The 16106-nt window shown below is 29.6% G+C and overlaps 2 protein-coding genes across 2 annotated transcripts in view; one reads left to right on the top strand and one right to left on the bottom strand.

Moving 5' to 3' along the window:
* Positions 1-16106, top strand: part of LOC143252230 (uncharacterized) — a 42298-nt gene that overhangs the window by 11713 nt on the left and 14479 nt on the right. The gene's annotated exons all lie outside the window — the stretch shown is intronic.
* LOC143251580 (uncharacterized) lies at positions 7301-11922 on the bottom strand. The gene is made up of 6 exons (XM_076502852.1): positions 11673-11922; positions 9723-10085; positions 9181-9387; positions 8690-8756; positions 8129-8371; positions 7301-7409 (listed from the first exon to the last, which is right to left on the bottom strand). Exons 1-6 carry the CDS (start codon positions 11779-11781, stop codon positions 7301-7303), a joined length of 1098 nt encoding a protein of 365 aa, XP_076358967.1. The 5' UTR covers positions 11782-11922.

Here is a 16106-nt window from a genome sequence, read left to right as displayed (position 1 = left end):
CATCTTATTACCCTGAAAATATCACTGACACAACTGTTGTTTCGTTATACTTGGCACAGAAGAATGAAATTTATAATTACAACGTTCAAATAAAACCTTTTATTAATCTAAAAATTGAAATATCTTGCCACTTGTATAAGCACTTGGAAAAGTTGATTCCATAAGAATACAATGGATTCATTGCTTTGAATGAAACGTGATATGCAAGTTATCCAGGGAATGACATTAAAGTCCTGCAGGTAAAGTAAAGTAAAAAAATTCATAACGCTTGAAGACAATCAAATAATTGTCATATTGTATTTCCTTTTTATGTAAGGTTATGTCGTCAAGTGGTACAAATATGAGAAAGGTACAGTTCAGGTGTATAATTGTATTGAATATAACCAATATGGACTAAAGACATTATTTTTAGCACTTTGAATTCCATAGCTTATATCTCGTTGTTAGTGATGAAGCAAAGGCCTTTTTTGACATAAATATTATTGTATAGTATTACATAGAATTTTATTTGGTGCACCTGTGTATAAATGGCACACACTTAAAGCTTGTTTGTTTGAATTCGCGCAAAACTACACGGGGATATCAGCGCCAGCTGTTCCTAATTTAGCAACGTAAGACTAGATGGAAGACAGCTAGTCATCACCACTCACCGCTAAATTTTAGGCTACTCTTTTACCAATTAATAGTGGGACTGACCGTCACATATAACATCCCCACCTCTGAAAAGGCGAACAGATATGACGAGGATTCGAACCTGCGACCCTCGAATTACAAGTCGAGCGCCCTGACCATCTGGCCATGCTGGGCCTAATAAACGTTGATAAACATTTCTAAACAGGTGGTTTTCAAAAGGTTTTTTCTACTTTTAATAATAATAAAAAAAAAGAGATTACTAATTTAACTTGTATGTTTAATCATCTATTAATCAGATAGCAATACAAGTTTTTATAAGCATTAATTTTACACCTAACATATTTCAATGTTATTCCATCCAAGAACTGACAAATAATGCCCTCTAGCAGTTGTAATAGCTAAAAAGGACTCTACTAAATAACATTTGGAATTAAAGAAGTACAAATAAATAATTGCATTTAACCAAATATCCATATTTTTTTCACAAATGTGCATATAATAAACTTCTTAAAAGTGGTGGAAATTTATACTGATTCACTCAGGCCTCATGGAATAAAAATAAATACAGTACAAGTGGAAAGAAGAAATTAGTCAATTGGAAACCAAAAATCTAACACAAGATACTATGTATCATAACAGAAAACATAAAAATGTGTGTTCAAAGGCTTTCTAATACACCTTTGATTTGTTACCATGTTTTTAAAATGTACATATCTAATCTTTAAATGAAGAATTTCCTTAAAGTTCTCTTCTTGACAAAAATTCTTAACTTCATAGAACAGTGTGTTCCCGTACTGTTTAAACATGAATAATCAATCAGCATGAGATTTTCAATATTGTGGTTGTGTTTTTAAATACAAAGATGTCAATTTATACTCTTTCTTTCCAAAATAGTTTTAAGGCTATTCAACTTGGGCCTGTAAATAACTTGTATTATCCATCTAGCTGGACTGATGAGTGATAGTATTCTATTTTTAAGTTGGTCATGGTAAAAGTTTTATTAAGTAATCTGTATCTATATGTTTTTATTTCACACAATTTTGAAGCCATTTAAGGAACCTACACACAGAAATCATGACTAGATATATAAACAGCCAATCTTTAGTAATTCTCAAAAAAAATATTTTACAGTCTTGTATTTCATACATCTCAGAAAAATGTGTACCAGGTATTTTCATGACAGACTTTTAAAAAACAGGTCATCCCAGCAATTTTTAAGAACTGTCATAAGATTTCCACTTAAATCCTTTAATATATAAAGAGTATGTACTTTTAAAACTATTATACTAATGAACCAAGCAATGTTTATATGTAGTGACATTAACAAGTTATATATTTATGTAAACTTGTAAGATAATTATACCTTAATAATTTTTAATAAACACAACAAGTATGAGCAAACTGAAAACAAAACAGCACACAATAACACACACAAATATGTGCATAATAGTAATTCTACCACAATTATATAACTACAAGGATAAAAACAAGAATTTAAGTTAAATAAAAATCTTCATCTAAATAACAACAAATATCATTGAACAGTCTTTACATGAACCTATTTTCTTCCCTGAGTATCCACAAAGTTCATAACCATTTTTCTATTGAGGTAAATTTAGTAGCTAATAAATAACTTCTAAAAACTTAAACTAATTCATCACCCATAGGGCATTTACTTCCATGTTTGTTCACAAGAGGTTTATAACTATGTATTTATTCACTTAACATTTATGTAATGCTTGTCATTAACACCTTTTAATTTTATGATAGTTTTCACACACTCCTGGCAATATAATGATATACGTAGTATTGCTATACTGAGTAGATCTAAGAAGACATATTAGGCCTTATTAAGATGTTTCCTATTCTCTTGGTTACCCTTATTTACCGATTCTTTTCACTTGTGTGTAACATTATAAAAACATCATGAATTAATATTTTTTACTCTTTTATTAGTGCTTGCAAAAGTTTCAGAGATAGAGCCATTTTAAATGCAATTATCACTTTCATACCATCAAACAGAAAAATACATTTCTTTTAACTGTGACATGAAAAAAACCTGAACTATATGAAATCAGTATACTTAACTCTATCAAAAATTTATCAATATTTTCTTATGATGTTCACTGTCCCTATGCTGGTCAGTGCAAACCACTTACCATTCCCTTTATTAAATCAATGGCATACGAATAACTTACTAAATGTAACAATGCAAACAATAACTCTAGAAAAACAGCTGGATTCTTCTTAATTTAGCATCACAGTATTCAAGCCAAGGCAACTAATTTGAATGCTGCTGATAAATTGGTTTTGGTGAAGATGTGTGTTAGAAGATAACTTATCCTGGTTAACTTACCTTTATACATCTTGCAGAAGAGTGATAATACTTGCAGAGACGTAAAATTCTTGGATATAACTATTCCAATAATGCAGCAATCACCACTGATTAAATGTAAATTATTCCAGTAACCTTCAACTTACTTTCAGTGGTTGGATGTAACAGTTTTAATGTTCAAATAAGAAAGTAATATACAAGTAAATACAACTACTTAAACGTGACCTTCACCATCATATTACAGTTATAAATTATTATTACTGGACAGTATTCTTTGATTCAACTCTACAATGACAATAATGAAGGAACTGCAGCATTTTTCCTATGTTGTAGTAATTACAATTTTATGTGGTAACTACAGATACTGTTCTGTAACTACAGTGACAAGTACCATTAACATTCTCCTTCTGATTAAGACTGTAGAAAGAATAGCCTGATTGTGCTTATCAAAAATATGTCTGCAGGGGAATCTAGACTTAAAGAAATGACTAACAATTATACTTTTAATCTCTGTAAGAAAGTAAACATTTTTAAGATATAATATAAACATTTGTTAGAAAAGAAGATGTGAATATGATAACCTAAGCACATAAAGCTAAATGTAACGTGGACAAATACAGTATATCGTACTCTGTTGAGGAGTGTTTACTAGTTCTGATATTTGTCTTATCATACATGTATATCAGTAGGATCTATGTGGTATTTTCTAGGTGACTGAATAGTATGAGACTCAACATCACTGAAATAATTGCAGTTTTCTCTACATATGCTTTCTCTCAATCATGCAGTTCAAATAAAATGTAAATACAACGTAAAAGTCTCAGTACTGTATAACAGTGCACATGTTTGATGTCTTTTTTTTACATACTTGTATGTAGCTACACAAAGACTATGCATGTAAGATATATGATGGACAAAAGTATTTACTTTCACATAAACATCACCTGGAACACAGACTGGTCATACTGATTGATATACCATGTGCACATACCTTTGATACAAAAGCTTTAATAACATATTCAACTTCTTTGTGCACAGGACAGTCATACAGTTGAATAGAACTTTGCCACATTTCATGAACATACACTTCAAAATTAAAACTTGTAGTCAACATTACATCTCCAATGCTGGGTCTGTCCAAAAGAACAACCATTTAAACATTTAGTTAAAACATCAGTAGTTTGTTATGATACTTCTTTACACTTAGTAATATGAAATAACTTAAAAGTATGTAAGATTTGGTTTTCTTTATACTGATTATATTGTACATAAAGTAAGATTTCATGTTTTCAAAAATACTGTAGCAGTTTCATGTACTATGCAAATACTGAGTGCAGTAAAACTACTAATAACAGGAATAGGCCTAAATAACTACACGTTTTTGTTTTTGTCTTTTGTTTCACATTAAACAAAAAATTATGCATATATTTGCAAGATTTAGTCACAACTATATAATTACCTCAATATTAAAAAAATATTCAAGTTTTGAATATCATGTATTAATGGACAGATACTTGTGAGAAATATAAAAATGATCTAACTTAAAAACAAAAAACCTTGAATTTTAAGTTACTTCCAGCTATGACAGTTAAAATACAGTGAATCGTTTTATATTTAGTTGTAATTTCAGAATATCAAAACTAAGCATTCACTCTTTGCTTCAGTATATTTTAACATTTATCTATATCCAGTTTATAAATCACAGAAATGATAAATGATTTCTAATTTCAAAGATGATGAATAAATAATTTTAGAGGTACTTTAATATTTTCTCTTCAAGGTAGCAAAATTGTATAGGTTTGGTAAAGACATAAATAAAATAGTATGCTTTACTAAAAAAACGTTTTAAGCTAATAATAACTATCAGTCATTTGCCTCTAGTTAACAAATGTGCCAATTAAAATTTAGAAATATATAAGAAAATATACTTCTTATCAATTCATTTACCTTGATATATTATTGTACATTCTTGTTCACTTTTAATCGTCTTAAAATTGTATTTTAACCTTTCACATAACAAACAGTATTTTAGAAATGCACATGGTTATGAACTGGCAGTCTTTTATGTACATAAAATTTCATAACTTACAGCAAAAGGAAACAATATTTACAAGTTTCTTTTTTATAAGTAACATTTGGATTTTGAAGATATTTGAGAAACATTTTATGAACAGTGCATTAAAACAAGACTACGTACACTATTAAAAAAATAAAAAACAGTAATTTTAGTTATGTAGGTGGAGCTAGTATAGTTGTAAAGTAGCACAAAATAAATTGTTAATTAAATATATAAACATATCAATATAAAAACAATAAAACTTACAAATATATAATACCACTGTGATTAAGAACAAATAAGCAATCTAGCATTTGGTGTGTACTCAGATTTTTAGCAATAACATAGATCATTTCATTTACGTATGGTAACCCATTATATGGATATTATATGTTAGGCTTATGTAGAAAAAAATTAATGCTTCAAGATTCTTAGTGCTGTACTATCCTCATTAAATTTACACAAAGCAAGCAACAGTTTTATGAGTAACCATCACCTTAACTGCTAGAAACAAGTACTTCAATCATCACAAAAACTTAGATACATACACATTAAAATACCTGCTTTCATTGGATAATTTTTTATGAGTATATATTTCCTTGTTTAAAAATTATGTGACTGATTAAAGGTTAATTTAAGCCTTCTGATAGTGAATTAGGAAAACAGTTAATTCAAACAGCTTTAACACAATATTTTTTGAGAAATGGTATCACCATTTATCAAGAACAAAATATTAATAATTACCCAACAACATTATTTTGTACTATAAAATAAGTGTGTACCTTATACTGATATTAAGCTCTACATGTGTCACTTATCAGTTCAATTAAGAAAAAAAAGAAGGAAAACATATGCAGAGCAATAAATATATATGGCAGGAATAACCCACAGCACAATATATCAATACATGTATAAGAATAACAATGGCAGAAATACATAGCAAAAGATTCAATAACAAAATTGGTAACAGCAAATAATTTTGTATATAATATTTTACTATCTATCAAATTTTAAAATGAGATAGCTTAAGCCAAACACCTATAGAATAAGAAGTATTTACACCCTCAAATTTCCCCATCACATCTATTGTTAAGATGGTCACTTGTTGTTTTCCTTGGGTGGATGAGACAAAGTTTGTCCAGATTCATCTATGAAAAGTGGGTTCTGAACCTCCATCTCTCAGCCTAGGAAACAGATGAATTTAAATTATGAAACATATAGTACAAGAAGAGAACACTAACAAACAGGTTACAGTTATTACATTTAATTAGAAAGAACATTACATTAACTTTTTATTGCATTATATTCCAAATTAAGTATGTCTACTCATAATATTTATTCATAACTACTTACTTGATAAACGTAAAACACAGTGCAGTATGATGTTTCAAATACACTAAAATTTATTTTTCAAATAAACATTAAATTGGTTCAAACAGGTATGTACTAAATCTATGTATAAGTAGCTCTAAAACATTAGTTTGAAAACTGTAAGTTTAAGTATCTTTTCATTAATCTTTGAAAGTGAAACTAAAACTGGAAAATTAATACATAGTAGTAGAAGCTGTCAGATATCAGGAAACTGAGCCTACTTTCCATCAACTTTCAGGACAAAGAGAATAAAAACTGATAAATTTTAAAAGACATGAAACCAAGACTACAGGAGCAAAAAACTCTTTCTTTTTTACATTTCCTTGGTTCAGAGTTCAACCTGATATCTCTTTCACACCAAACAAGTGTTCTAATACCAGAGCTAAAAGGTTAACCCACTAACAAGTCTAGTATGCCACTTTTTAATAACTAATTAAAAATATCATATACTTCCATTATTAACAACGCCCCACATTGAACACAAGTTATTCTTGTGGTAATTTCAAATTTATTATGATTTCCTGGATTCAAATTCAACCCCTAAGACATCTCAAGACGCCATGCAAATGCTCCACCAACTGAACTAAATGGTTAATTGATTAGCATTTGCTAGTAATACAAAACTTTACAATTTCAAAGTAAACTCAAAAGTAGTTCTTTCAACCTACAGCTCAGTTAATCAGAAGCATATACGTGTTGAGAAAGCGATATACATAGACTAATTATTAGGTAATGCAATCTGTAAGATCAGTGGGAGTACCTGGTAACATGTGAAATTCAAGTATTAAGTTTAAGTAGAAGACAGAAAGCTTGACATATAATACAAAATTTTGCAATGACAACAGAAGGTATTTAATAAAGATTACATTTTGATGATGTAAAATACAATAACTAAAGTACTAAATTTAGCATACCACTGCCAAACCAGGACATTCGTAGACTGTATAATCACCCTCATCATTTTCTTCTTCTGACTCCATATCTGAAGCTGAGGCAAGTCTACAAGAGTTGACTCTGAAAACAGTACCATACATAGTTACGGTATCCATGAAAAAATATTCAATAACAAAGCATACTAACCTCTTAGTACAAAGAACTTTTTTCAACTTGAATACTTTAGAAAAGTAATTATAATGCCTAGAAATTAAATATGTTCTCCATTTCTTTGGGTGTTGATAATAACATTAAATTAGCTTATATGATATTTGAAAATGTTACAGATATCAATTTAAACTATTTGGGGTATGTGCATATAAAAATATATGAATGTCAATTACTAAAAATTGAGACAAATATAGTAAAAGCTAATACAAAAACGTATATGTAACTGAATTACTAATAATATATCTCTAGCATCTAAGGTAACAACATTCATGATGTTCTGAAAACACATAGGTCCAAAAAGTTCTTGATAAAAATGAAATAGAAACCCTATAACCCAAACACTTTTAAAAGGTAGACCTTTCTTCTTCAGAGACAACCTCCCAGGTCCACCTTTCAAAAGTGCTTAAACTATAGGGTTTCTATTTCATTTTTATCAAGGTAACAATATAAAACACTGACTATATGTTTTATGCTTATAAAACAAAAACATCTACAGCTAATTAGAAACTTCATTCTTACTTAAGTGTTACCAGTTATGCCTTCTTGTTTTATATGATGGAACTTTAAACTTTTATAATTCCAACAAAACAGTGTTCTCAATATAAACTTTTTTCAAGATTTGTTCTCACTTTTCTACTGATATCATTTGATGTTTCTGATGCTGGTAATGATACATCTGTGCACTATGGGCCAACTTGCGGTCACCATTAGGAGAAGTTTTCTCTTTATTTCCTGGACCTGTCACTCCATATGCTGGATACTCTACATTGCTTGCTGCCTTACTTTTCTTTTGAAACCTGGGATGTTCATCATAATCTGTTTTTATTTGAATTTCATTGACGTTCATTCCAGATAGATATTTTATTATAAACCTACATTGTAATTAGTAATAAAATAAAAACTAATTTATTATACAAACTATGAAAATCAATAAACCAAACCTAATTGAAACAAAATAGAAAAACAAGTATAGTGATATCTACAGACCACAATTTCTTGGAAACTTGCAAAGAAAGTTTAAAAAAAAACATTCTAATGTTTATACCAGGACCACTATAATATAAACAGTGAATTTTATAAGTGAAAAGAAGAATGAACTTATGATGTGTCTGAAGAAAGAGTGATAATGCAGATTTTTTGTATGAACAAGAGGTTATTGCTTTACGAGTACTAAAAAAGGCTTAGCTTACCTATAAAAGCAAATTCCAGCAGCAATTACTCCAAAAGTAGCAACTGTACAACATCCTGCTACAATTGCTGATAAAAAAAACATCTTAAATTAATGCTGAAACTAATAACATCAACCATTCTGTGTTAATGTGATGTAGAATAAATAATATAACAACTGATCTGTCAATCATAATGATTATTTAAGTTTACTTTAAAGGTAAAAGCCATTTCATTCTGATATTAAGTTATTTAAAAAGAAAAATAAGCATTTATGCAGTATTTATTTAGATATTCAAACTGATAAACTTATGTGTATTGTGCTCTTTTCAAAGTTAGTTCATGCCTTCCATATGGGAATGTCTGTGTGTGTGTGTGTGTGTGTGTGTGTGTGTGTCTGTCAGTCTGTCACTATCAAAACATAGATATATATTTCTATATTTACCATATTTTAAAATTATAAAAACACAAAATTAAAATATTTTTTTTCAGGTTATCTTGCTTGCTAACTTACCTACAAAGTATATATCGCTAACTGAAGATTTTGCTTTAGTTTCTTTGTAACCAGGGCCATAATCATGGAGTTTGTTAGATTCTTTGAGTTTATGGGGAACATTCAATTCATTGTTCTGGAGCTCAGAAACTTGTGAGGAAAGATAGGCCCAATTTTCTATATTAGAAGGTATTTTATCCACGTCTTTTCTTTTAGACTCCAACATGCCTAAAAATGAAATTCATTTTATTTTATGAAATATTTGCATGTATTACAATTAAAATAACATACTTTTATTTTTAAAGCAAAATATATTTCTCCAATTCCATAACATTTTATAATCAGTACTCAACTAATTACAAAACAAACATACTGTATTTTTTTGAACAAACATTGCAAACTTTAAACCCAAATTTATTTTTGTCTGTTGTTATGAATCCTTGTAAGCCACAACAATTAATTTCTTATAAGGGAATTAGTTTTAAAAGTGTGAAGTGGTAACACTGAATTACCCATATTATAAAATATAAGACAAAAACAGGTGTTTGTGAACTATGTGATACCTGTTTTATCAAGATATTTTTCCTCCTCAACTTCAAGAACTTGTTTTGGTGGATAAATCTTCATAGATATTTGTCCAACAACATGATTATTATCAAAGTTATCAAACCTCCTAGCATTGCTGTTGTGAGTTCCCAGAAAAAATTTATATGGTTCTAAAATTTCATTGGTCATTTCAACATATTTCTCTTGCATGTAAGGTCTCCTCAAATTTTCATTCATTTCTTCTTGTAAAAATGGACTGAACATCATGTGTGAATATTGATGATAGTGATTTTCTGATGGCAACTCTGGAAAATTTGCCATCTCATGGCTTATCTTTTCTTCTGGAGTGCTGGAAGTTCCTCTTTGAAATGAGATATAACCTTAAAATCAAACAAACCATTCTTAAAATATAATTGATAGGAATTAAACTTGTTAACTTTAGTTAAAAAAAAAGATTCAGATTATTACATTATGATCTGGATACAACTCAATTAAGGTAATCACTCACAAAATATAGATTTCAACTTAATTAAAAGAAAAGCATGATTTTTGCCAATTTAAATTTTGACCCCAAAACTAATCTGTTTGAAATATATAATCTACCATAAAAGTGATTCATGTAAACTACTTCACATGGGTTATAAGCTATTTTGTAAACTTCTATTAACTTACAAATTCTGTCTTAAAAATATAAAAGCAGCAATAATACAAGTTATTTAAACCACATTTTAATAAAATGAGTACCTCAAATATGAAGATCAAGCTAATTGAAACTTTAATACTGGCTACAGCAAGTTCCACTGAACTTTTATATTTACTGTTAAATACTTTCTCTATGATTAACAGAACAACAGATAAAGTTGATTAATTAACTTGAATCATCAATAAAAGCATGTTATTTTGAAAGAAACACACATCAGTTAAGAATGTTTACCAATTCATAAGAGGTAACAGCACATTGGCAAGACAGTTCACTGATATTAACTATGATTTAATGCCATGTCTTCAACTGAAAAAAATATACAAGGAAGTATACAGAGCTACAATTGTTTTACTTGATAATGACATCAAGCATTTTAATGGTGCATTCCTATGGTACAATTTGTGCTGTAACTGTTCTCATTTAAGAACTACACGATGTTCTAGATCTCTGGAAAAATTTCTTATATTTGTGATATAATTTTTTCATTGAGTAACTGTATTAAAATTCTTTACAAGTTAGCATTGTTTCTGGTTTATATTTGATAAAACAGTAAATAAACTGAGCTACTACTTTGAAAATATTATTAGGGAGCAACATGAAAAAACATAGTTAAAAGTGCAATAAATATCCATATGAAACTATTAACAAGCTTTTCTTAATACAAAATAAATATCCAAATGTATTGTAATAATATTAAAGGCTTGGTATTTACATTTAGAGTACAGCAGGTAAGTTATGAAAAATACATTCTATATTCAAGTCAAATTTTCTCAAAGGGACAATATATTTATATTACTAAGCATAATAAATAAGGATAAGATATTAATTAATGTAGAAACATTCATTTGAAATACTCCATTAAAATATATCTGAAAGTATATGACTGCATTTGAACAAAAATGGAATAAAACAATGTTGAAATTTTATCATGAAGATCCCAGGTTCATTCCTCTTTTAGATGCTTGAGAAAATTTTGTTGTGTTAAAATCTAGCAAACATTTATCATTAAAACAAATAAAAGGTAAATGATAAGGATTATTCAGTTATACTATTAAATTTTGAAAATAAAACAAATAAGTATTTATTGTAAATTCTTTAATATTAATAGATTTAGAAAAGTGAGTGAAAATTCAGTTTTATATAAATTATGTAACTATTAAATAATATAAAAAGTAAGAGAAAGAACTTTAAATTAATGAAACAATTTCAACAAGTTTTCAGATACTTAAAGCCTAGTTATATACAACAACGAACCATATGGTACCTGATTTTGAGTCAGAATTCCCTACGGCTGGTCGACTAAGAACCATATCAGGTATTGCAACCCCTGTAAGTATCATTACGAACAGTGACACCCGCCTGGTCACGTTCATGGTCGAAAAAGAAATGTGCGTATCGCCAGGCGGATAAGTCAGGCTTATAAAGGGCACTTTATAAAATCTGAACTTAGTTTGTGTAATCCGACTTCTCTTCAGATGAACTGACCCGCTAAATCCTGTTCGGATTCATCAGTAGTTCCCAAGAGCTGCAATCACACGAGTCTTACCAGAATTATCTTACCATGCGCAAAAGCTACGTCAATAACTGTTTCCAAGGGAACCGTTTTATCATGTAATGTAACATCATTCTATTATCATCTTGGGATAAACTGAAAGCAGCGGCAAACCAGTTGCTTAGTGAAGCACTAAAATTCTTCGTATCTTGATATTATTAAAGATCACGACTCAGGCCTACTACATTAAGTTGTAGAACATGATACATAACTTATTCGCGGTTCAAATTTAACCACGCATAATCCAAGTGTTTGATACTATGTTAATTCCTTATGTTTCTATTATTAAATTGATATTATTTTCCGATCAGGGCTAGTTACTTAAACATTATAAATCAAGACGGTATTGAGTACATCTTGTTGAAAATGTTTTTCGCATGTTCGTATTTATAAAGATTAGAATGTATTAATCGTTTCATTTGTTGGTACACTGGCTGGTTATGACATTTTCTGCCGTAAAGCAATGCTTTATGAGCTCTAATTTTCTATATAAACTGTTATACAAATCAGCTAAATTTGATAAACTTTCGGCTTATCAACACTAAAGTCATAATACATTTATGTTACTTTCCGAAGTATTTTGTAGGTTTTAATTATTTTAAAGACTTGTAACACATATCAAACATTAGTAGCCTGTGCAAATACACGATTTATAGGAAATGATTTATGTACTGTGAATAATCTTCTGGTTTATAACAATGAACTAGGTACAAAACTGTTTTATGTAAAAGTTCATTGTTGTGGATGGATACGTTTTTGAAGTAGTTGGGCACAAGATCAGTCTAAAATAAGTGTTAGTAACTTTAAATATACTATGGCCTCTCGTTTTTAAGTGCTTTCGACATAAGGTTTTTGTCATGTCATGACGCTTGCTGACTGTGCAGTTCACTCATCGACTCAATGTATCATATTTATAGCATGAAATTTTGGCTTTGTCTTGGAAGACCAACGATTTAAGAAATATTCGGTTATTAGATGTTACGAATATTGTGTAATGTATAGAATATACTATTTAAAACCGGTTGAGCTGAAGATGCCAGTTAATCATCCTGAAAAACATGATCATAATTGTTCCAAATTCAAGAAATTCAAATTCATACACGATTTTATTTATCAGAAGCCTGAAAACATGCCCACTTAAACATAAGTTTAAGTTTGTGTACATTTATGTATGTATAGTACTGAGATTATTCTGTTTTATATAAAATAATAACTTGGTTTAGAGATGTACCAGTTCCTACAAGTAATGCAAAATACTTTCCAGTAATGTGGGAGTAGAAATATTTAAGGGGTAAGTAAGTGATCAAACATTAAAACATAATATAGAATTGATTTAAATTCAAATTTTATTTTCTAATGTGGTTCTGTTTGTCTGTTTGTTATTAAGCACAAGCCAATACTGGGTTATTTCTGATCTGATCACTGCTTATATCGAAACCTTCATTTCAAACGTTATGAGACCCGCTACTGAGTTTGTTTGTTTAGTTTTGAATTTCGCGCAAAGCTGCTCAAGGGCTATCTGCGCTAGCCGTCCCTAATTTAGCAGTGTAAGACTAGAGGGAAGGCAGTTAGTCATCACCACCCACCGCCAACTCTTGGGCAATTCTTTTACCAACGAATAGTGAGATTGACCGTAACATTGTAACGCCCTCACGGCTGAAAGAACGAGCATGTTTGGTGCAACCGGGATTCGAACTCGCGACCCTCAGATTACGAGTCGAACGCCTTAACCCACCTGGCCATGCCAGGCCAAGGCTACTGAGTCACCGCGGGGGGTATCTAATGGGGTGTATATCCAAAAAATTTAAATAAATACATTTATAGAAAAAATAGCAGAAAAGCACATTATTCATGAAAAGAGGACAAGTGTTTTTCTTCTTTTAAGTCTTAGTCAAAATATTTTTTATTTTTTACAATTTCCTGTTCATGTTCGTTACACGCACATTTTATTTTCCTTCAGCGGGAATATTTTTATACTTAAAAAAATAAAAACAATATTTTATTTTATCAACTGTCAGGTAATGGGTAACATTTTGTGCTGTAATGAGAAATAAGCTTTAAAAATAAATAACAAAATATATGAGTAAATCTAAACAATTGATTAAAAATTACAGATAGTAGTTTTTAAAAAAACACTAAATCACTAAAGGACAAATCAACTACGTGATTAGAGTAGTCCACGTGTTGTTGGTGGGTGCTATTGAGTACTTCCTTCTCTCTGAGTTAGGGACAGCTATCACAGATGAACCTCGAGCAACTTTTATTAATATTTCTTTTTGTAGCTTTACTTGCCCTCTTTAATTTTCTTAAAGATGTGTTTGAACGTCATGAAAAACTAATGTTGTTTACAGTTTAACAATTCTATCTACAAACAGTCTAAAATATAAGAAAAGTAAATCACCTCATCTTAAGAGTGTTTTATCATTCATACTGTTTTCGAACATTTGGTTAACCAAATTACAACGAGAATCTTGAAAAAACCCAAACCTTATCACATAAATGTAAAACAGAGTAGATTTTATCGGTTCAAAACAATGCAACATAGCTACTGTGTGAATTCAGCAATAACAGTTGTAGTTTGATTAGACAAAAATCGTAAATGTTTTCAATGATTATAAAGTTTTGTGGAAATTATTAAAATTATATAAATAAGGAATGTGTAATTTTGTCGTAAAGTGAGAGTAAGTTGGTTGCTGTTCACTAAAGACATTCCCCGTGCACTAGTTCCTCAGGTTGTTGCTATCCGACTAAATATGTATTTTTAAATATGTTTGTTTGCATTTATCTTGAGATCGAGGATGTGAACTAAAGGCTTTTGAGTGTTATGAGCCTGGTTTCACAAGTTATTCGATAATGAGATGAGCTATAATTATCAACTTGTAATTTGTTATTTTAAGATTCAATGCATATGCTATTTTCATTATATCCAAATCAAATTCTTTATTTCCACTGAAAACCTATTTAGTAATTGAGTTTTCGGTAAAACAGTTGTTTTGTTTTTCGGTAAGAATAATACACAATATTTTGATTCGACCAAAATAAAATATTTAGGAGTGGGTAAAATTATGAGTACTGAATGAAATTCACAGATAGTAGCTTAAATATCATAACTGTCTATCTGTGTTTTCGTATAGCAAAGGCACATTGGGCTATTTAGTGAGCCCACCGCGGGGAATCGAACCCCTCATTTTAGCGTCGTAAATTCGTCAACTTACCGCTGTACTAGACGGAGCTATATATCATACCACTGTCGTAGTTTATTATGGTGAATATATTTTCAATCGCGCAGAACAAAATACTTTTTAAGTACACAGTTTTCTAAACTGTTTTTGATATTGTTCCATCATAAAATGTTGTTAGAATGCATGAAAATGCAAGGTGTAAGTGTACTACCATGGACAGAAAGCAATACTTGAGTAGTGAAGGCCTTATAAGTTGCATGTAGATAGTACTAAATACGTTTGTAGAAGGAAGACCCAATAATGAGAAATGATAGTGGATTCTAATAGTCAGGAGTATAGGTTGGTATTTATTAACCTAAATCAGTTCATATGTGTAGAAATAAGTTTTAATGATTTAGACCCCATTCCTTTCCTACCGGAACCATACTCTGGAACCAAAGGTGCATTTGGGTCAAAAGATAAACACAATTTTTCCACTTAAGTTCAAAGTTAAATTTAGTTATTCTAGAATCGATAGTTTGTCACAGTTTTGTTTATGGAACTGTTAACAAATCATATGTTGTGTAGTTTATTTGTTATGAATTGGGAATTGTTGTATTTAAACAGCATTGTGTCATGTTACAAGAACCTTTTAAGTTTTCTCGTTGTTTTAATTGAGTTTAATTTAATATTATTGCATCATAATATTTCGTAATGTGTGAAACGTTCTAGACCTTTGTATAGGTATAAATAACCCTTAAAAATTTAGTTGTACATATGGATCTAAACTTTGAGATTGTGACTTTAGCGATAAAAATGTATAGCAGCGATTTTTAAAGTGAAATTATCAGAGATTGCATTGTATTAACTGAATAGAAAAAAATAATTTGTATTGTCAGTTGTGTTCTAAAGTAACTGAACCATTCTGATTATAAAGAAACAGTTATTTAAAGCGCTGGATATACAAATGTGGTAACAAATAGTT

This window comes from Tachypleus tridentatus, chromosome 6, assembly GCF_004210375.1.
Source record: "Tachypleus tridentatus isolate NWPU-2018 chromosome 6, ASM421037v1, whole genome shotgun sequence".
NCBI classification, from domain to species: domain Eukaryota; kingdom Metazoa; phylum Arthropoda; class Merostomata; order Xiphosura; family Limulidae; genus Tachypleus; species Tachypleus tridentatus.
The sequence above is the reverse complement of the archived record's forward strand: the minus strand, read 5'-3'. Positions and strand labels throughout refer to the sequence as shown.

Bases quoted from the DNA above. Each gene is read 5' to 3' on its own strand.
- LOC143251580 (XM_076502852.1), bottom strand. From the start codon at position 11,781: ATGAACGTGACCAGGCGGGTGTCACTGTTCGTAATGATACTTACAGGG. The intron at 8,757-9,180 runs GTAAGTTAGCAA...TTTTTTTATCAG, and splicing joins TAGCGATATATACTTTGTAG to CAATTGTAGCAGGATGTTGT. The intron at 8,372-8,689 runs GTAAGCTAAGCC...ATTACAATGTAG, and splicing joins GCTGGAATTTGCTTTTATAG to GTTTATAATAAAATATCTAT.